At 51.3% G+C, this 21,122-nt stretch overlaps 2 protein-coding genes across 2 annotated transcripts; both read right to left on the bottom strand.

Annotated features, from left to right (window-relative positions):
• Positions 1-13,277: 13,277 nt before the first annotated feature.
• LOC147984391 (uncharacterized) lies at positions 13,278-15,430 on the bottom strand. The gene is made up of 3 exons (XM_087541081.1): positions 15,296-15,430; positions 14,749-14,998; positions 13,278-14,698 (listed from the first exon to the last, which is right to left on the bottom strand). The coding sequence occupies exons 1-3, from the start codon at positions 15,428-15,430 to the stop codon at positions 13,278-13,280; spliced, it is 1,806 nt and encodes a 601-aa protein (XP_087397207.1).
• A 1,169-nt stretch (positions 15,431-16,599) lies between these two features.
• On the bottom strand, positions 16,600-17,148 carry LOC147984390 (uncharacterized). The gene has a single exon (XM_087541080.1). It carries the CDS (start codon positions 17,146-17,148, stop codon positions 16,600-16,602), a length of 549 nt encoding a protein of 182 aa, XP_087397206.1.
• Positions 17,149-21,122: the final 3,974 nt, after the last annotated feature.

The raw sequence follows: 21,122 nt of genomic DNA, 5'->3' as shown, positions 1-21,122 counted from the left end.
ACCGTTGTGTCCGGATCATCCCCGAACATCTACGAAACATCTCCGTTTTCTTATTTGATCTCCCTAGCCTATTTATCTGACACCGTCCGATTAAGATCGAAGGGTCCAAATGCCCCTAAACTTAGCCCTTTTGCTATTTATAGATCAACCAATAGCCTATTTTAGGCAAACCCTAAAATCTAGGGACTTGTCCCTGCCGCCGTCGCCGCACTCATCTCCCAAATCCCCATCGGGATCCACCCCGATCCACCCAACTAGCGAGCCCCTCCTCCTCTCGATCCTATCCCACCAACCAGAGCTTCACCTGAAGCCAGCGCGCCTCCCGATCGAGCTGCTCGATCTGCTGCACCCGAGCGCGCATGCCTCCCCTGCTCCTTCTATTCCCTTTCCTCCTCGGTCTCCCTCTCTCTCATGCCATTCCTCCTCCTCTCTCTCGAGTACCCCTGGACCGCCCATGAATGCAAGTCCACAAGCTCCATCGCTGCAGGGAACGAGGAGCACGCCGCCCCGATGCATGGACGCCGCCCTTCAGGACTCGTCTTCGACCAGTCCGAGCACCAGAACAACGCCTCCTCCCCATCCTTCCTTCTCCAGCTCTCTTTCTCTCACATCGCTCTCTCTCTCTCTCACAGGAGCTTTTCTCGTCAGCCATGGGCACCATGTTCGCAAGCAGCAGTCGCCGCCGTCTTCCCCTGCCTAGCCTCGGATCCTACCTGGGACGCCGTCTAGCGCCCGGATCCGCGCCGCTCCGCGGCCCCGTCTCCGGCCCCGCTCGCCGGAGCCACACCTCCCTGTGCCTGCATCCCTCACCGTGCCGCTCCTCTGCTTCGCCCTTGCCCGAGGAGGACGACCCAGCGACAAGTCCCGCTTCACCGTTGACTGCGCCCCCTTCCACCTCCTCGTCGATCCAGCCAGTCCAGGAGGCCTGCTAGCCTTGCCTCCCACCGACTGGGCCAGGCCCAGGGTGAGCAGCCCCCAAGTGCCCCCTCCTCTTGTTTTTTTCACCTGTTGGGCCAGCCAATTCGGCCCGCGTATGTTTTTTTCTAGCGTCTGTGATTTGTCTATTATTCCAGAGATTACAATTTTGCAGAAAAACCCCTAAGCTCCATGAATATCATAGCTCACCAACCGTGCATCTTTTGTAAGAACATTATATATGAAAAATGCTTAGTTTTTCATCTAGTTTCATTATATGCCACTTTCATCTATGTTTAAAATGTTGTTTGATTAAATATGCTCACATGCCACGCTAAAATGCTTTAATTGATAACTAAATAACCGTAGCTCCAAATTTAATAAACTTTATATGTAAATGGGGTAGAAAAATGCCTAGTTTAACATGGTGGCTTTATTTTGCATGTTTAACAACTCTAAAATATGGTTTAGGGCAGAACAGTACCAAATTCTTAATTTGCACATGAGGAGTTTCCGGACTTGTTGTTTGTTGTTCCGGCCTCATTTGAACTGGCCTAGATAGGTAGTTTTCATTTGCTTCACCTCTTGCCATATTAATCAACATTTAATATTGTTGGGTACATAAACGAGAGAGAATAAATAAGTCATGTGGTGTTTTCTTCAATATGCAACTCCGTTGCATATTGAGCTCCACTTAATTTGTAGTGTTGTTTGTTGCACTTTGCCATGCCATGCTTCATTAAACCGTACATGCATCATACTTGGTTGTGCATCATGCCTTGGTTATGTGATGGTTGTTTACTATGTTGTTTGCTTCTTTCCGGTGTTGCTTCTTCGGGTTGGTTCTGATAGCGTTGCGTTTGTGAGGATTCATTCGACTTCGTCCGTTTGTCTTCTTCATGGACTCGTTCTTCTTCCTTGCGGGATCTCAGGCAAGATGACCATACCCTCGAAATCACTTCTATCTTTGCTTGCTAGTTGCTCGCTCTATTGCTATGCCTATGCTGCGATACCTACCACTTGCTATATCATGCCTCCCATATTGCCATGTCAAGCCTCTAACCCACCTTGTCCTAGCAAACCGTTGTTTGGCTATGTTACCGCTTTGCTCAGCCCCCTATTATAGCGTTGCTAGTTGCAGGTGAAGATGGAGTTTGTTCCTTGTTGGAACATGATTATTGTTGGGATATCACAATATCTCTTATTTTAATTAATGCATCTATATAATTGGTAAAGGGTGGAAGGCTCGGCCTTATGCCTGGTGTTTTGTTCCACTCTTGCCGCCATAGTTTCCGTCATACCGATGTTATGTTCCTTGACTTTGCGTTCCTTACGCGGTTGGGTTATAATGGGAACCCCTTGACAATTCACCTTGAATAAAACTCCTCCAGCAAGGCCCAACCTTGGTTTTTCCATTTGCCACCTAGCCTTTTTTCCCTTGGGTTCTGCAGACTCAAGGGTCATCTTTATTTTAACCCCCCGGGCCAGTGCTTCTCTAAGTGTTGGTCCAACCTGAGCGATGTCCGGCACCCCCTGGGCAACCAGAGTTTATGCCAACCCGACGTCTTGCTCATCCAGTGTGCCCTGAGAACGAGATATGTGCAGCTCCGATCGGGATTTGTCAGCACATCTGGGTGGCTTTGCTGGTCTTGTTTTACCATTGTCGAAATGTCTTGTAACCGGGATTCCGAGTCTGATCGGGTCTTCCTGGGAGAAGGAATATCCTTCATTGACCATGCGAGCTTGTGATGGGCTAAGTTGGGACACCCCTACAGGGTTTTGAACTTTCGAAAGCCGTGCCCGCGGTTATTGGCAGATGGGAATTTGTTAATGTCCGGTTGTAGAGAACTTGACACTTAACTTAATTAAAATGCATCAACCGCGTGTGTAGCCATGATGGTCTCTTTCCGGCGGAGTCCGGGAAGTGAACACGGTGTTGGAGTTATGCTTGAATGTAAGTAGTTTCAGGATCACTTCTAGTTCACGACCGTGCTTTGTCTTCTCTCCTCGCTCTCATTTGCGTATGTTAGCCACCATATATGCTCGTATGTTAGCCACCATATATGCTAGTGCTTGCTGCAGCTCCACCTTGCCTTCTCTTCTCGCTCTCTTTTGCGAACAGGTTAGCCACCATATATGCTAGTGCTTGCTGCAGCTCCACCTCATACCTTTTCCCTACCCATAAGCTTAAATAGTCTTGATCTCGCGAGTGTGAGATTGCTGAGTCCTCGTGGCTCATAGATACTTCCAAACAGTTGCAGGTGCCGATGATACCAGTGCAGATGTCACAACCCAGCTCAGTTGGGAGGTCGATGAAGATCGTGTTCGTTGTGTTGTTTCGTTTCAGTTGATCAGTAGTGGAGCCTAGTCGGGGCAATCGGGGATCTATCACATTTGGGGTTGTCTTTATTTTGGTTCTGTAGCCGGACCTTGATTGTATTCTGGTTGTTGTAATGCTATATTCATGTATTGTGTGAAGTGGCGATTGTAAGCCAACTCTGTACCCCTTTCTTATTCAGTACATGGGATGTGTAAAGATTACCCCTCTTGCGACATGCCTACAATGCGGTTATGCCTCTAAGTCGTGCTCCGACACGTGGAAGATATAGCTGCATCGTGGGTATTACAAGTTGGTAATTAGAGCCTTCCTCGACTTAGGAGCCCCCTGCTTGATCGAATCGCTGGCGTTGTTGAGTCTAGAAAAATGTTTTGAGTCTTATAGGATTATATCAGAGAGTAGGATTCTTTTTACTCCTCAGTCTCTTCGTCGCTCTGGTGAGGCCTTTTGACGTAGAGTTTTGACTCTTCTCTCCTCAAATTTCACAAATTTTTTTTAGGATCACGCGGGTATCTTGGAATCGTTCCGATGGTTTTGTGACGAGAACATTGTTCTTGGTGCCTCCTGACATTTAGGGGTTGTGGCAGTGTCCCGGGGAGTTGAGCTCCGAGGTGTTGTCGTCACAATTTTATCGTTGCAGTTCTGGAATACCTGAGTTTCGCCGACATCGAAAAAAATCTCTTTTATGCAGTTGTTGGTGAGATAACCTCGACGCCACCCAGTACTGGGGTGGGAGTTCGGGAGTATTGCCATAACTCGTATAACGGATGCTTTTCGAAGGTTGAGGTAAACGATTTCCGAAGGTTTCTTGGTTATGTGTTGAAGGATGGATACAGCTGGATGTAGGATTTGCTAGTTTTGGGTGAGATATTATGCTTCCCCTGTGTCCCCAACACCTGATTGCATAACCGGAAAGTTTCGGGAGTTTATAAGTGGGAATTCAAGTAGCTCCTAGGATATCTTTCTGACAGATGTATGATATGAAATTGGGGTTCGACGTCTAGTGGTCCTCCTATCCACGGTTGGTTTTACATTGGTCTCGTTGTGTCTTAAAGAGTCCTTGGCTATGCTGACTCGGGGACGCTTCGTATGTCATGTGCACTACCTTGTACATGATGGTGCTGTACGATCGAGCCTGTGTGGGCCCCACCATGAAAACTTCGGACGAAATCTCTATCATATGTCTGTTCCGGCTTATTTTGCAAGCCAATACTTTGTTTTGTTTTCAGTTGTTGTATTCGAGTTGCTTCAATGTTAAATGTTGATTCCATACCTTTCCTAAGTGGTGTTCTCATACTCCTATGTGAATACCAATCCTTCATGATAATTGAGATTGTCATGTCAATCCTTTTCAACCGGCGTGTTCCTATTCAAGTGGATCCGATCTTTGTCAACATCAGCAAGATCAACTCAAAGTCTTCCCAATGTTGTTCATTTCATCCATCCCAATTTGTCCTTGTTTTCCCGCCCACCCAACCCTTTTTCTTAAAGGACTCAGAGTTCTTAATCAAGTATCCTTTTATTGATGGGAAGTCTCTCCATTCTTTTCCGTCAATGTTCTTACCCGGTGTTTCTCATGAAGATTCTAATGGAGCTTCTAGTTCATCATTCTTCGTTCTCTTTCTTCTCCGGTGGATTTAAGTCAAGCTTTGTTGATCATATATTTTCCTCGTTTCAAATGCTTTCTCATGCCGGTGCACCTCTTAATTGTTCACCTCTCGCTATTCATTTGTTCCGGAGTGCTGAAGATATCTTAGAAGATTCTAGTTTCCATTCTCAATTCGTTCAAGTTCTTTTGAGGACGTTATCCCATTCAAGTCATTTAATTCAACCGGCGCAATCTCTCTTCTAAATCGTTCAACGGTGTTTCTTTTGAGTGGGCCCTAACCCACATGTCTTTTCCCAGGATCTTACCTAACGCTTCTAATTTTTCCGGAGGTATTCTCAAATTCTTTTCGAAGTTTGACATAAGAATGATTCATCATCAGTCAGATGCCTTTCTCCAAGATCTGTCAAATTCTTTCATCGTTGGCTCAACCTCTCCATTTTCGATTCAACCAGAGTGTCTAAACAATTCTCAGTGGTGGTTCTCGTCATCATTCTCAACATTTGAAGACCGAAGAAGAGTTTATCCTCCAAATCTTATCCGTTCTCTCAAAGATTCGAGATTCTAGCTTGATGCCATCCTCTCATAATTATTTTCGATTATGAGATATTCTTTTCATCCTTCCGGAGCAATTTAGGAGTCTTTTCAGTGTGATTCTTCAGAGGCCATCATTTCAGGATTATTCATTCTAGCTTTCAACTCTCATCCTCCAAATCTTACCGGTGCATCGCTCAAGTACTCTCTAGTCAGCTCATGATCTATTCATACTCATGTATCTAAATTGTCTCAAGTATATTCTTTCATTTTCCAATTCTTCCCGGTGAATTGTGTCTCTACTACTTGTCTTTTCAATTCTTACGGTGGCTATTCAAGATTCTTCTTCCTTCGTTTTCATATCAATTCATTCGTTGTTTCAATCCTATCGGTGGTTCGTGGAAGACCTTCTCAAGTTTATGCTATATCTCTATTAATCCTATCTATGAGAATAAGTTGTATGAAATCCATTGCTTGTCATAAATTTAATTGATGAAGGATATGCATAATGTAATTCTTATTATTGTTTCATCCAATTGATCTAATTTCCTATTTTCTGGAGTGGTTCGTCATATCACATTCTCGGTTTGAGATGCTTTATCTTTTCTTTTCCAAGAGTTCCAAGCTCTCGCAATTATTTCACCACGGAGATCCATCTATATCATTACAAGGCTTCACCTTGTGTTCTCAACTTCTGTTTCCTTTCGTTTGATCATTCTTTTGTTACCGGAGTTCTTCATGGAGGCTCTACATGATGGTTCATAAAGGATTTAATTCCTTCTCGAAGCGTTCATCAAGATTCTTTTTAGAGGAGCTTAAGTATTCTTCATCTTGCAATCCGGAGTGCAATTCTTTTTACCTTATCTTTTGAGGTGGTGTGATGTCATTCTGGGTAATTTTCCTTCGTGTATCATGATTCACAAGTTTTTCAAGAGTGGCATATCTAAAATCCATCATTTTCTCTTTGTTCAAGACATCTTTTCAATCCATCAATCTCTTCTTTGGGTTTATCTTGGGTTATATTTCACCTAAAGCTTTCCCTAAGGATTGTTGCTATTTATGGTGCTTATAAATGACCCAAGTTCTTCATTTATCCTCTCGGTGAAATAGCTTCTCGTCTCCTTTTTAATATCAACCCAATCTATTGTTTCCAATAGTGGCAGAATTTCACCTCATAATTTCGAGATGTTTTCCATGAGCCCACAACAAGCTTTTCCTTTCATTTTTGATATTCCAACAACTCCGTTCTAGCTTTTGTTGTAAGCGTGCTCTCTCAAGATCTTGCTTCCCTCCATTCATTCCATTCCATTCTTTCTTTTCTTCCGGAGGCATTGTGATGTTGCTCTCTTCTCTCATCACCTCAAGTTGTGAGGATCGTGTTCTTTTCATGCTTATCTATTTAACCGGAGTGTCGTGTTTTCATTCGAGCTCTCTCATCTTATCAAGTTTTACCTCCCTTCTCAACCGGAGTGCTGTCTGAATTCGTTCTTACCCCTTGTGCCATTCTTTCAATAGTTCCGGAGGCAGTGTGTTGTTCATTTTCATCAAGTATCCTCTCATCTTGTCAAAATCATGTTCTATCCCTTCCATTTTCAGTCGGAGTCCTGTCCAAATTTTATCATTCTTATTCATTCTCTATCTTTTTTAACCGGAGTGTTGTGGCTATCATTCCTCTTCTGACCGGAGTCTCATCCAAGTGCTTTCATTTTGCCAAGTTCATATTATTGCCTTCCATTTCCAACCGGAGTGTTGTCGTTGTTGATCCTTATCATTCCTTGTACATCTCGTTTCTACCAGAGTGCTTGCTTGTACTTCTTGTCTATTGTACCCCTTCTATTATGTCTTTCAACATACAAGGTTCTAGTAATGTTCCTTGTTCCTCTTTTCTAACAGAGTATTTTTGACTTTGTTCACCTTCGTTGTATTCTTTTCTCGAAGTTGCTCAACCTCTCAAGGTTCTTTGGTTTCACTGTTTGTCAAAGAAGCAACTTAGTTTTACCTCTTCTCTTCCTCTTCTGTTTCCCCTCCGTTGCCATCCTAGATCTCGGGACGAGATCCTCTCGTAGTGGTGGAGTGTTGTGACGGCCCGAGATCGATGCGCGAGGTGTCTCCCGGTTGTTCACCGTCGTTGCCATGTCATTCGCTTGCGTGTTGCATCTTGTCATTGCATCATATGCATTGCATCATCATGTTTTCAAAACTTGCATCCGTTCGGGTTCCCCCAGTTCTTTCCGTTGTCCGTTCTGAGCCCAGACACACTTGCACGCGCCCGCGACACGTCCGAAATATTATTTTATAAGTGGCCGGAAAATGTTCTCAGAATGGGATGAGAGTTGGCGTGCGGTCTTATTATAGTGTAGGTAGGCCACCTGCCAAGTTTCATCGCATTCGGAGTCCGTATGACGCCCCAACGTTTAACTATAGCGGCAGTATAGCCGGTCAAACGTCGGACGTTTTCGGTCTCCGGAAACGGTTGCTGGGCTGCCTTCTTTCCTCTCCTCTCAGCCCAAGCCTCTCTACACATTTCACTACCGACCGCCAGGCCAGCCTACCCCTCTTTGCACAGTGCATCGACCCCTCGCGCGTGTCCGAGGCTCACCCGAACCTGACTCGGACTGTCGCTACCGTTGTGTCCGGATCATCCCCGAACATCTACAAAACATCTCCGTTTTCTTATTTGATCTCCCTAGCCTATTTATCCGAGACCGTCCGATTAAGATCGGAGGGTCCAAATGCCCCTAAACTTAGCCCTTTTGCTATTTATAGATCAACCAATAGCCTATTTTAGGCAAACCCTAAAATCTAGGGACTTGTCCCTGCCGCCGCCGCCGCACTCATCTCCCAAATCCCCATCGGGATCCACCCCGATCCACCCAACCAGCGAGCCCCTCCTCCTATCGATCCTATCCCACCAACCAGAGCTTCACCTGAAGCCAGCGCGCCTCCCGATCGAGCTGCTCGATCTGCTGCACCTGAGCGCGCCTGCCTCCCCTGCTCCTTCTATTCCCTTTCCTCCTCGGTCTCCCTTTCTCTCATGCTGTTCCTCCTCCTCTCTCTCAGGTACCCCTGGACCGCCCATGAACGCAAGTCCACAAGCTCCGTCGCTGCAGGGAACGAGGAGCACGCCGCCCCGATGCATGGACACCGCCCTCAGGACTCGTCTTCGACCAGTCCGAGCACCAGAACAACGCCTCCTCCCCGTCCTTCCTTCTCCAGCTCTCTCTCTCTCTCTCTCATAGGAGCTTTTCTCGTCAGCCTTGGGCACCATGTTCGCAAGCAGCAGTCGCCGCCGTCTTCCCCTGCCTCGCCTCGGATCCTACCTGGGACGCCGTCTAGCGCCCGGATCCGCGCCGCTCCGCGGCCCCGTCTCCGGCCCCGCTCGCCGGAGCCGCACCTCCCTGTGCCCGCATCCCTCGCCGTGCCGCTCCTCTGCTTTGCCCTTGAGCGAGGAGGACGACCCAGGGACAAGTCCCGCTTCGCCGTTGACTGGGCCCCCTTCTACCTCCTCGTCGATCCAGCTAGTCCAGGAGGCCTGCTAGCCTTGCCTCCCACCGACTGGGCCAGGCCCAGGGTGAGCAGCCCCCAAGCGCCCCCTCCTCTTTTTTTCCACCTGTTGGGCCAGCCAATTCAGCCCGCATATGTTTTTTTCTACCGTCTGTGATTTGTCTATTATTCCAGAGATTACAGTTTTGCAGAAAAACCCTAAGCTCCATGCATATCATAGCTCACCAACAGTGCATCTTTTGTAAAAATATTATATATGAAAAATGCTTAGTTTTTCATCTAGTTTCATTATATGCCACTTTCATCTATGTTTAAAATGTTGTTTGATTAAATTTTCTCAAATGCCATGCTAAAATGCTTTAATTCATAACTAAATAACCGTAGCTCCAAATTTAATAAACTTTATATGTAAATGGGGTAGAAAAATGCCTAGTTTAACATGGTGGCTTTATTTTGCATGTTTAACAACTCTAAAATATGGTTTAGGGCAGAACAGTACCAAATTCTTAATTTGCACATGAGGAGTTTCCAGACTTGTTGTTTGTTGTTCCGGCCACATTTAAACTTGCCTAGATAGGTAGTTTTCATTTGCTTCACCTCTTGCCATATTAATCAACATTTAATATTGTTGGGTACATAAACGAGAGAGAACTAAATAAGTCATGTGGTGTTTTCTTCAATATGCAGCTCCATTGCATATTGAGCTCCACTTAATTTGTAGTGTTATTTGTTGCACTTTGCCATGCCATGCTTCATTAAACTGGGCATGCATCATACTTGGTTGTGCATCATGCTTTGGTTATGTGATGGTTGTTTACTATGTTGTTTGCTTATTTCCGGTGTTGCTTCTTCGGGTTGGTTCCGATAACGTTGCGTTTGTGAGGATTCGTTCGACTTCATCCATTTGTCTTCTTCACGGACTCGTTCTTCTTCCTTGCGGGATCTCAGGCAAGATGACCATACCCTCGAAATCACTTCTATCTTTGCTTGCTAGTTGCTCGCTCTATTGCTATGCGTATGCTGCGATACCTACCACTTGCTATATCATGCCTCCCATATTGCCATGTCAAGCCTCTAACCCACCTTGTCCTAGCAAACCGTTGTTTGGCTGTGTTACTGCTTTGCTCAGCCCCCTCTTATAGCGTTGCTAGTTGTAGGTGAAGATGGAGTTTGTTCCTTGTTGGAACATGATTATTGTTGGGATATCACAATATCTCTTATTTTAATTAATGCATCTATATAATTGGTAAAGGGTGGAAGGCTCGGCCTTATGCCTGGTGTTTTGTTCCACTCTTGCCGCCATAGTTTCCGTCATACCGATGTTATGTTCCTTGACTTTGCGTTCCTTATGCGGTTGGGTTATAATGGGAACCCCTTGACAGTTCGCCTTGAATAAAACTCCTCCAGCAAGGCCCAACCTTGGTTTTACCATTTGCCACCTAGCCTTTTTCCCTTGGGTTCTGCAGAATTAAGGGTCATCTTTATTTTAACCCCCCCGGGCCTGTGCTTCTCTAAGTGTTGGTCCAGCCTGAGCGATGTACGACACCCCCTGGGCAACCAGGGTTTATGCCAACCCGACGTCTTGCTCATCTAGTGTGCCCTGAGAACGAGATATGTGCAGCTCCTATCGGGATTTGTCAGCACATCTGGGTGGCTTTGCTGGTCTTGTTTTACCATTGTCGAAATGTCTTGTAACCGGGATTCCGAGTCTGATCGGGTCTTCCTGGGAGAAGGAATATCCTTCGTTGACCATGAGAGCTTGTGATGGGCTAAGTTGGGACACCCCTGCAGAGTTTTGAACTTTCAAAAGTCGTTCCCGCGGTTATGGGCAGATGGGAATTTGTTATTGTCCGGTTGTAGAGAACTTGACACTTAACTTAATTAATATGCATCAACCGCGTGTGTAGCCGTGATGGTCTCTTTCCGGCGGAGTCCGAGAAGTGAACATGGTGTTGGAGTTTTGCTTGAACGTAAGTAGTTTCAGGATCACTTCTTGGTCACTTCTAGTTCACGGCCGTGCTTTGCCTTCTCTCCTTGCTCTCATTTGCGTATGTTAGCCACCATATATGCTAGTGCTTGCTGCAACTCCACCTCATACCTTTTCCCTACCCATAAGCTTAAATAGTCTTGATCTCGCGGGTGTGAGATTGCTGAGTCCTCATGGTTCACATATACTTCCAAACAGTTGTAGGTGCCGATGATACCAGTGCAGGTGTCGCAACCCAACTCAGTTGGGAGCTCGATGAAGATCGTGTTCGTTGTGTTGTTTCGTTTCAGTTGATCAATAGTGGAGCCCAGTCGGGGCGATCGGGGATCTATCGCATTTGGGGTTGTGTTTATTTTGGTTCCGTAGCCGGACCTTGATTGTATTCTGGTTGTTGTAATGCTATATTCATGTATTGTGTGAAGTGGCGATTGTAAGCCAACTCTGTACCCCTTTCTTATTCAGTACATGGGATGTGTAAAGATTACCCCTCTTGCGACATGCCTACAACACCGTTATGCCTCTAAGTCATGCTCCGACACATGGAAGATATAGCCACATCGTGGGTGTTATATGGTAGAGGCGCAGTAGGCCCTGGTGGAGGCGGACCAGCAGCGTGACCAGCTGGCCGACAACAAGGGCCAGCTCCAGGCCGAGGTGTATCGCTTGCGGGAGCAGGTCACCACGACTGAGGGGGCCCGTCAGGACAAGGCCCGTCGCTGTGAGGCGGCCGAAGACAAGGACGCGGAGCTGAAGGCGGCCCTTGCCAAGGCGGCCGATCTGGAGAAGGCGCTCAAGGAGCGCGATCGCGCCATCAAACGGGAGCGGAGTGGTACGTTGCTTGAACCGCAGCACCTGGAAGAGTCCTTCTCCAGTAAGTGCTTTTTCTTGTCGTTCGCCGGGTCGGGATCCGCCCTTTCTTCCTTGTTGTTCTTCTTCTAACTTGCTTATTTCTTTGCGGCAAGGGCCTTCCCGTAGACGCAGCGGCTGGCGGAGGAAGCCGTCCGCCATCAGCGCGACCCGACCGGCGTTGTTGGGTCCGGGACGGATCCACGGGTGACCTGGACCTTCTCGGAGATCGTCGCCACCGCTGAGGCCCGCCTACATGCCCTGGGAGTGCAGTTGGGGCGGTTGTCCCAGCCCGGCACCGCGATGACGGCGGCCCAATGGCCGGGCTTCGTCGAACCGAGCAGCTTCTCGCGCCTGGCGCGTTGGTTGGAGATGGGGCTGGACCGGCTTGGCGAGTGGCGCGTCTCCGCCGCTCGTGCCGGTGCTGAGATGGTGCTCCGGTTCGCGCTGTCCTGGCATCCGGACCTGCAGCTGGACGTGTTGATGGGCCAGCGGGCCGGTTCAGAGCAGAACTTGCAGGAGCAAGCCGGCCGGATCGCCTCCCGGGCCAGTTACATCGCCGAGTTCACCTTCCACGACGAGTTGCATCCAGAGAGGACGGAAGACGGCAGGGCCGTGGATGGCGAAGACTACGGCTTGCTCCTCCATGATCCGGAGGGGAGCTCGGAGGAGATGGGCATCTACCACGACGCGGGTGCTGAGGAAGACACCGGCGCCTCGCTGGACCTGGAGTCCGCCAGGGGAGAGCCGTCGACATCACGACGCGGCGCTGGAGATGCCCGAGACACTTTGTAAAACTTGTTAAATAGCAGGTCCACCCACCCACCGGGGGTTTTTAGGGTGTAATGAATTCGGGCCGTGGGCCTTTCCTTAAATATTTGTGTAAATGTCATGGGTGCTTTCGCTTTTTGCCTTCCATTTTTGGATCGATTTCATGCGTTTTTTCCTTTCTCAACCCCCTCCCCCCCGCGAGTCAGACGGCCGAGGCTCTAGTCCGTGACAAGGAGTTCGGTTATTTGAGAGGAGTGCACAGGACTTGGGTTCCTTGAAACATTGAGCGCGAGCGAAACACCCACTGGGTCGGCTGACGGCAATTCGGCAAAGCCGGTTGGCGAGCAGCCGGTCGTGCGGCTGTTCATTCGATGAATGGCGGGCCGGGTTGATCGACCCGGCAGCCTTTGACTTAGTGTATGAAGCGTAAAGGAGCTTTGGCCCGTTGTGCTTGCCAGCCAACTGCCAAAGCTGGATCTGTGGCTTTATGGCGAAGTGGGGGACCGCGGCATCCTAACTTTATCAGGAACCACCAAGGCGGCAGGGTGGCGACCGAGCCGGCCAGCCCCCGGGTCGAGCGAGTCGGACCGGTGGCCGGGTTCAGTGGTTTAGTGATGCAAGGAAATCGGACACAATAAATTGGTCGACAAAAGGCGGCCCCGAGTCTTGTTCGGGGACCCCGTAGTATCTTGCGTTTACAAAAGGCGACGTTACATACGCTCGTGCGGCTAACTGTAAAACGGGCAGAGGAGTTCCGCGTTCCACGAATGGGTCATTTATTTACCGGCGGTGTCCTCCTTGCACTTCCTTGACTTGCGTGCGTCGATGAGGTAGTAGGCGTTGCGGTCGCGCAAGGCCTTGCTCATGATGAATGGGCCCTCCCATGAAGGGGACAGCTTGTGATGGCCTGCCTGCTCTTGGACGAGTCGGATGATGAGGTCGCCCTCGCGGAACACAAGGGGTTTGATCTTCTTGCTGTGGTAATGCCTTAGGCCTTGCTGGTAGATGGCCGGGCGACTGAGTGCCAGGAGGCGTGCTTCTTCAAGCAGGTCGACGCCATCTTCGCGAGCTTCTCTGGCTTCGGCTTCGGTGTACATCACGACGCGCGGCGAGTCAAACTCGACGTTGGTCGGGATGACATCTTCGGCTTCGTAGACGAGGAAGAATAGGGTGAACCAGGTCAACCAATTCGGCATGGTGCGTAGACTCCAGAGAATGGCTGGCAACTCGTCAAGCCAGCTGCCGGGTGAGCGGATGAGTGGCTCGACGAGTCGCGGCTTGATGCCGGACAAGATGAGTCCATTGGCCCGCTTGACCTGCCTGTTGGACTGCGGATGCGCAACGGAGGCCAGGTCGAGGCGAATGCCGGAGACGGAGCGGTATTGTTCGAGCGCGCCCTTGTCGAAGTTGGTGCCGTTGTCGGTGATGATGTTGTTTGGCATGCCGTAGCGCACCGCTATGTCCTTGATGAACCGGACGGCTGTTGGCCCATCCAGTTTCTTGATTGGTCTTGCCTCGATCCACTTGGTGAATTTGTCCACTGCCACCAGCAAGTGCGTCATGAGTCCCCAGACTGCGAAGGGCCAGACGATTGGCATGGTGCGGAGTGCTGATGCCGGCTGGTGGCTGCGTTTGCTGAAGCGCTGGCATCCCTCACACTTGAGGACGAGCAACTCGGCATCTTGGAGGGCCGTGGGCCAGTAGAAACCGTGGCAGAACGCCTTGGCCACCAGGGATCGTGATGTGGCGTGGTGCCCACACTCGCCCTGGTGTATATCACGGAGGATGTCGATGCCCCATTCCTGCTCGACGCAGCACTGGAACATGCCGGTGGAGCTGTGCTTGACGAGCTCGTTGTTGATGATGCTGTAGGCGGACGCTCGACGTTGCACTTGCCGAGCTTCGGTCTCGTCCATGGGGAGAACCCCGTTCTCCAAAAATTCTGATATTGGGAGGGCCCAAGATGGAGCCGTAACCACGGCGACGACGGCCACTAGGGTGGGTTTCGAGTCGGCCGCCCCCGAGCCGGGTTTAGCAGCCCCCGGGTTGGGGATGGCGACGGCTGGGTCCGGGATGATGGTGGCCGGGTCGGGCTGAGCAGCCCCCGGGCCGGGTTCAGCAGTCCCCGGGCTGGGCTCAGCAGTCCCCGGGCCGGGTTGAGGCACGGCCGGGTCGGGTTCAGCAGTCCCCGGGTCGTCTGGAACGTGGATGGACTCGGATCTGGCGATGGCTTGACTGGCGGCTTGCGCAGGTGCTCGAGGGAGATGCCGGACGGGATGGCTTGTTGCGACGAGGCGATCTTGGCGAGCGCGTCGACTGCCTCGTTCTCCACGCTCGGAACATGGAGGAATTTGCAGCCCTCAAAGGATCCGGACAGCTTCTGGACGAGGAAGCGGTAGCTTGCCATGTTGGAGTCGCGGGCGTCCCATTCGCCGGAGCACTGCTGCACCACCAGGTCCGAGTCGCCGTAGCACAGGATGCACCGGATGCCGAGTTCCTTGGCAAGCCGGAGGCCGTGCACAAGGGCTTCGTACTCGGCGATGTTGTTGGAGGCGGCGAAGTGGATCTGGAGCACATAGCGGAGCCGGTCGCCCTTTGGGGATGACAGTACGATGCCGGCCCCCAAACCGAGTCGCATCTTGGACCCGTCGAAGTGCATGCGCCAATGCATCGAGTCAGGAGGCGGCGACAAGTACTGGGTCTCGGTCCAATCGACGAGGAAGTCGGACAGGGCCTGAGACTTGATCGTGGTGCGGGGCTCGTAGAGAATGGTGTGGCCGGCTAGCTAGATCACCCACTTGGCGACCCGGCCAGAGGCGTCCCGGCACCCGATAATTTCTCTGATAGGTGCCGTGCTGACCACGGTGACAACGTGCTCTTGGAAATACTGCTTCAGCTTCTTGGCGGTGAGGTACACACCATAACACATCTTTTGGTAGTGCGGGTAGTTCTGCTTGGAGTTGGAGAGCACCTCGCTCAGGTAGTAGACCGGGCGCTGGACGGCTTGGATCTTGCCCTTCTCTGGTCGCTCAACCACCAGCACTGTGCTGACTGCCGCGAGGTCGTGGCTATATAGAGCAGCAGCGGCTCCTTGTCGGTCGGCGCGGCTAGGACTGGTGCGGTCGAGAGCATGCGCTTGAGGTCTTGGAAGGCCTCGTCTGCCTTGCCGTTCCATTCGAACGGGCTCGTCTTCTTCATCAGCTGGTACAGGGGTAGCGCCCTCTCGCCCAGCCGGCTTAGAAATCGGCTGACGGAGGCCAAACATCCGGTGAACTTCTGGACATCACGCAGCCGAGCCAGCTTGCGCATGCGCTCGATGCCCTTGATTTTCTCCGGGTTCGCCTCAATGCCGCGTTCTGAGACGAGGAAGCCGAGTAGCTTTCCGGCCGGGACGCCGAAGACGTATTTTTCCAGGTTGAGCTTGACCTTGTATTCACGGAGGTTGGCGAATGTTTCCTTTAAATCGTCGAGGAGCGTGAGGTGCTGCTTGGTCTTCACCACGATGTCGTCCACGTACACGTGGATATTGCGACCGAGTTGCGGCAACAGGCATTTCTGCATGCAGCGCTGGAAGGTGGCGCCGGCGTTCTTTAAGCCGAACGACATGGTGATGTAGCAATACGCCCCAAAGGGCGTGATGAATGACGTCTTCAGGGCGTCAGCCGGGTCTAGCTTGATCTGGTGGTAGCCGGAGTAAGCGTCCAGGAAGGACATGAGCTCACACCCGGCGGTCGAGTTGATGACTTGGTCGATCCGCGGGAGGGTGAACGGGTCCTTGGGACAGGCCTTGTTGAGGCTGGTGTAGTCGATACACATGCGCCAGGTCTTGTTCTTCTTCAGGACGAGGACTGGGTTGGCCAGCCACTCGGGGTGAAACACTTCCATTATGAAGCCGGCTGCCAAAATCTTGGCGACCTCTTCACCAATGGTTCTTCTCTTTTCTTCAGAAAATCGTCGTAGGGGTTGACGGACAGGCTTGGCGTCCTTGCGAACGTGAAGTTTGTGCTCGGCGTACTTCCTCGGGATACCCGGCATGTCCTTGGGGGTCCATGCGAAGATATCCCGATTCTCACGCAGGAAGTCGACGAGCTCGCCTTCCTATTTGCTGCTGAGACGGGTACCTACGACGACGTACTTGCTGCAACTGGGGTCTTCTGGGTTGAGCCTCACTTTCTTGATCTCCTTAGAGGGCTTGAAGGCGGCCTCGTCGGCCGGGTCCGAGGTCGGGATCGACGCGGCGGAGGCCTCGCCCGCCAGGGCGACGATCCGATCGAGCTGGCGCCGCACCTCGGCAATGACCAGCGACTCGGCCAACTTGGCGCCATCTCGGGTGCACTCCAGGGACTTGTGGTAGTCGCCGGTGATGGTGATGAGGCCCTTGGGACCCGGCGTCTTCATCTTCAGGTATGCGTAGTGGGGGACCGCCATGAACTTGGCGAGCGCGGGCCGACCCAGCAACGCGTGATACGCGCTGGACAGGTCCAACACCTCGAACCAGATCGGTTCGCACCGGAAGTGGCTGCTGTCGCCGAACATGACATCTAGCCGGACCCGGCCAATGGGGGCGCAGGAGAGGCCGGGCACGATGCCGTGGAAGATCGTTTGGGTCGGCTCCAGGTCCTCGGCCTTGAGGCCGAGCTTGGTCATCGTGTCGCGGTAGAGAATGTTGATGCTGCTGCCGCCATTGATGAGAACTCAGGAGAACTTGCACGTGCGCCGCGCGACGATGGTGGGGTTGAGGACGAGGGCGTAACCACCCGGACTCGGCATGACTGCTGGGTGATCCTCCCGGATCCAGGTGATCGGGCGATCCGACCAATGCATGAACTCTGGCTTGGCCGGGACGACGGTGTTCACCTCCTGCCGAAGGAGGCGCTCGCTGCGCTTGTCGCCGCCGAGGCTGGTGAAGACAACGTAGGCCGCGTTCTAATCCGAGTAGGCGTCGTTGCGCATCGTGCCGCCAGCTGGAGGTGGCGCTGGAGGCGGCTGTCGGTGTTAAAACCGGCGGATCTTAGGTAGGGGGTCCCGAACTGTGCGTCTAGGCCGGATGGTAACAGGAGGCAGGGGACATGATGTTTTACCCAGGTTCGGGCCCTCTTGATGGAGGTAAAACCCTATGTCCTGCTTGATTAATATTGATGATATGGGTGTTACAAGAGTAGATCTACCACGAGATCAGAGAGGCTAAACCCTAGAAGCTAGCCTATGGTATGATTGTATGTTGTGATTATTGTCCTACGGACTAAAACCCTTCGGTTTATATAGACACCGGAGAGGGTTAGGGTTACACAAGGTCGGTTACAAAGGAGGAGATATCCATATTCGTATTGCCTAGCTTGCCTTCCACGCCAAGTAGAGTCCCATCCGGACATGAGACAAAGTCTTCAATCTTGTATCTTCATAGTCTAACAGTCCAGCCAATGGAGATAGTTCGGCTGTCCGGAGACCCCCTAATCTAGGACTCCCTCAATATCCCCCGAACCAGGCTTCAATGACGACGAGTCCGGCGCGCAGTATTGTCTTCGGCATTGCAATGCGGGTTCCTCTCCAAATTCTGTGTACCTGTCGAAATAATGTCCGATTTCTTGTGAATATTTGTACTCCTTGGCTTCTACGCCCAATAATGGCCACTTTCCACGTGTCGAGCGAATGTGAAGAGCCAGGGTGTTTTCACATTTACCCCCCTAGCTGTGCGAATGAGCCACCTATTTAAAAAACGAGGATTCAGATCCAAATCACACCAGCCTCCCCTGGCGAGTGTTCATCGGAGTGCACCTGACAGAGATCCATTCCACCATGGCCGGTCGACGTAGCTCCTCCTCTCGCACCCCTAGCTCCAAGCCTGGAGATTGGGAGAGATGTTCCGTCCCGCACAGCAAATTAGTGATGCTTCAGTCCAAGGGATTTCTTCCCCCAGCATACCTGGTCCCGGTTCGAGCCGGGCTTGCCACCTATAATGGCAGAGAACAAGCGGAGAGCCTTCCCAATCCCTCCAAGGGGGAACGGGTATGCCTTGTCCCTTACTTGGTAAGAGGGCTCGGATTCCCAATTCATCCATTTCTCCGGGGGCTCCTGGAGTTCTACGGCCTCTAGTTGCACAACCTTACGCCTGCCTCCGTACTGCATATCGCAGGATTCATAGCCCTTTGCGAATTGTTTTTGGGCTATGAAGCTCATTTCGCTCTATGGAAGAAGCTGTTCTGCCTTGTGCCCTGTTCTCAGAAGGGATCAATATATCAAGTGGGCGGAGCCGAAGTGTGGCGTATTGCCGGGACCGGATACCTGTCCGGGACCCCAAAGAAGACGTCCGAAGACTGGCCTTCAGAATGGTTTTATATAGAAGACGCCCCCCTCCCGGATCCTATTCGGATCGACCTTCCTAAGTTCGACAACGCCCCTTTGAAGAAGCGCCGGAGCTGGCGTCCACGGAGCTCCCTGGAGGAAGATGACAGGGACATTCTTTACCTGATGAGCCGGATAAGTTTTCTAGCTCGATCTGGATTGACCATGATCGAGGTCATGGCCACATGCATCATGTGGGGGTGCAGCCGCTTCAGTATAGAGGCCACCCCATGTGGGATTTCAACGGGGAGGATGACGCCACCCGCCACGGCCGCAAAGGGCCGGGGTCAGCTGCCGATCTAATAAAGATCTTGTCCACTTTGTACAAGGGAGAAGAGGAGGAATTCCTTCGTGTCAACCCGCAAGGCGGATTTTCTATGTACAATCCTCCGGGCTGGGTAAGCGGAGACTTTTTATCGCCCATCCATTTCATATTCCCGTAGTTAAGTATTTAGTCTAGCGATTTTATCGCAGGAGCTGCGCCAGGCAGTAAAGGAGATAGACAGCCCTCCTCCACAGCCCGAGGACCCCGGACGGTCCCTTGACCCAGCTTCCCAGGAGGATCCGGACATATCTGTGGAGCTGATCGACGGGGTATTTTACCAATGGAGTAATGACAACGCCTTGGTGGCCATTACAGCCGATTACCCTAGGCTAGTTCCAGCCTCACAGGTGACTGAGACCGAAGTCCCAACACTTAAAAAGGGATCCGTCCTTGCGCTTTTGATTGCCGTATAACAGCCGTGTTTTGCAGGGGAGGTCCTCGAGGCAGAAGGCCGACCCTGTGGCAACTAGCCAACAAGGGGCCGTGAGGCCAGGCGGGCTGAAAAGACCCGCAGTCCGGATTGAGACGCCGGCGCAGCGGTACGGCGCACCGTCTTTATTGCAAGCCATTATTCTCAGAGGCATACTGATGCCCATGCCTTCTTTTCAGGAAAAAGAGCGCTCGCCAGACTATACCCGGAGAGGCTACCCATCGCGCGTCCACCAGCCAGGCTTCAAGGCCGGATTCAGGGGCGGGAACGAATATGAGGCGTGCACCGGGCGCTCCTCCGACAGAGGATGCGGACAAACTGTCTGCCACCAATTCCGAGGTGGAAAGTGCCATGAACCACATGCGTCGCCGGACTGTTCTTCGTGACGCTTGTTTTTCCCCAGAGGCATTAGATGCCTTCAACTCGGGAGACGCGCACCTCCGTGCCGCTCAAAATGGTCTAGCCAGAGCCACGGAGCAGTATGTAAAAGACATACGGGTGAGAAAATTTGATGATTATATATATCAGTAGCCCCTGAGACTTGAAATAGTTAGGATAACTGATTTAAGGATCATTTGATATGCAGGTTCTTACAAAAAAGAATACTCAACTATCCTAGGAGCTGGAAGAGTGCAAGGCCCAACTTCAGGCCGCACTGGCCGCGGCAGGGGAGCCCAAAGAGACCCCCTCTGGTAGCATATTCTTTGAATGATAAGTATCATATTTAGAATGTGGTGTATATGCCGATCTGACGATAAAGTTGCAGATGACGCCGGAGTAACTCCGGATAAGCAACAGCTCATACGCCAGCTGAAGGCTGGTGAGAGCGTGCTGACGAGGGTGAGGCAAGAGAAGAATGATCTCCAAGATGCCAACACCAAGCTGGGCGTGGAACTAAAAGATGTTCGTGCCCAACTGTCGGACTCTGTTAAGGAGAATCCGTGGCTTCGACACGGCATATTTAGTAAGTGCTTGAACGAACTTTGAAAAAAGAGTTCAACGAGGAAGCTGGCTGACAGAGTTATGTTTGCAGGTATGCTAACAGGTCGTCCTGCCGAGGAGATGCCTGGTTCAACGGGTGATCTTCTTCCCGAGTTCTCGCAGTTGCACGAACGAGTTCGGCAGGTGATGCAAGGCGTCGCCCAGGCCTTGTGGCCCTCCGTCTCCATACCCGAAGGCCTTGGAGAGCTTGCAGAAAAGCTGAAGGGAGCACGGCGGCGCTTCCGATTATGGAAGATATCGGCCTACTGTCAGGGTGCTAGGGAAGCCTGGGCAATGGTGAAGACACGGTACACGAAGGCTGACCCGAACCACATGGCCGAAGTCGGACCTGTGGGGCCTGATGGCAAGGAGATCCCTGTGAGTTTAGTGTACGGCCAAGGAGAATTGGCCGCAAAGTATTCCCAACAGGACTATAGACTAGACAGCCTATTGGATGGCATTGAAGAGGAATTCAACCAGTCAAATTGACTATGTAATTTTAAAGTGACATGTATGATGCCTTCTAGCCAGATTGTAGATCGT

This window comes from Triticum urartu, chromosome 2A, assembly GCF_056163025.1.
Source record: "Triticum urartu cultivar PI428250 chromosome 2A, HENAU_Tu73, whole genome shotgun sequence".
Classification (NCBI taxonomy): Eukaryota; Viridiplantae; Streptophyta; class Magnoliopsida; order Poales; family Poaceae; genus Triticum; species Triticum urartu.
Note: the sequence above shows the minus strand (reverse complement) of the source record. Positions and strands in the feature narration are given on the sequence as shown.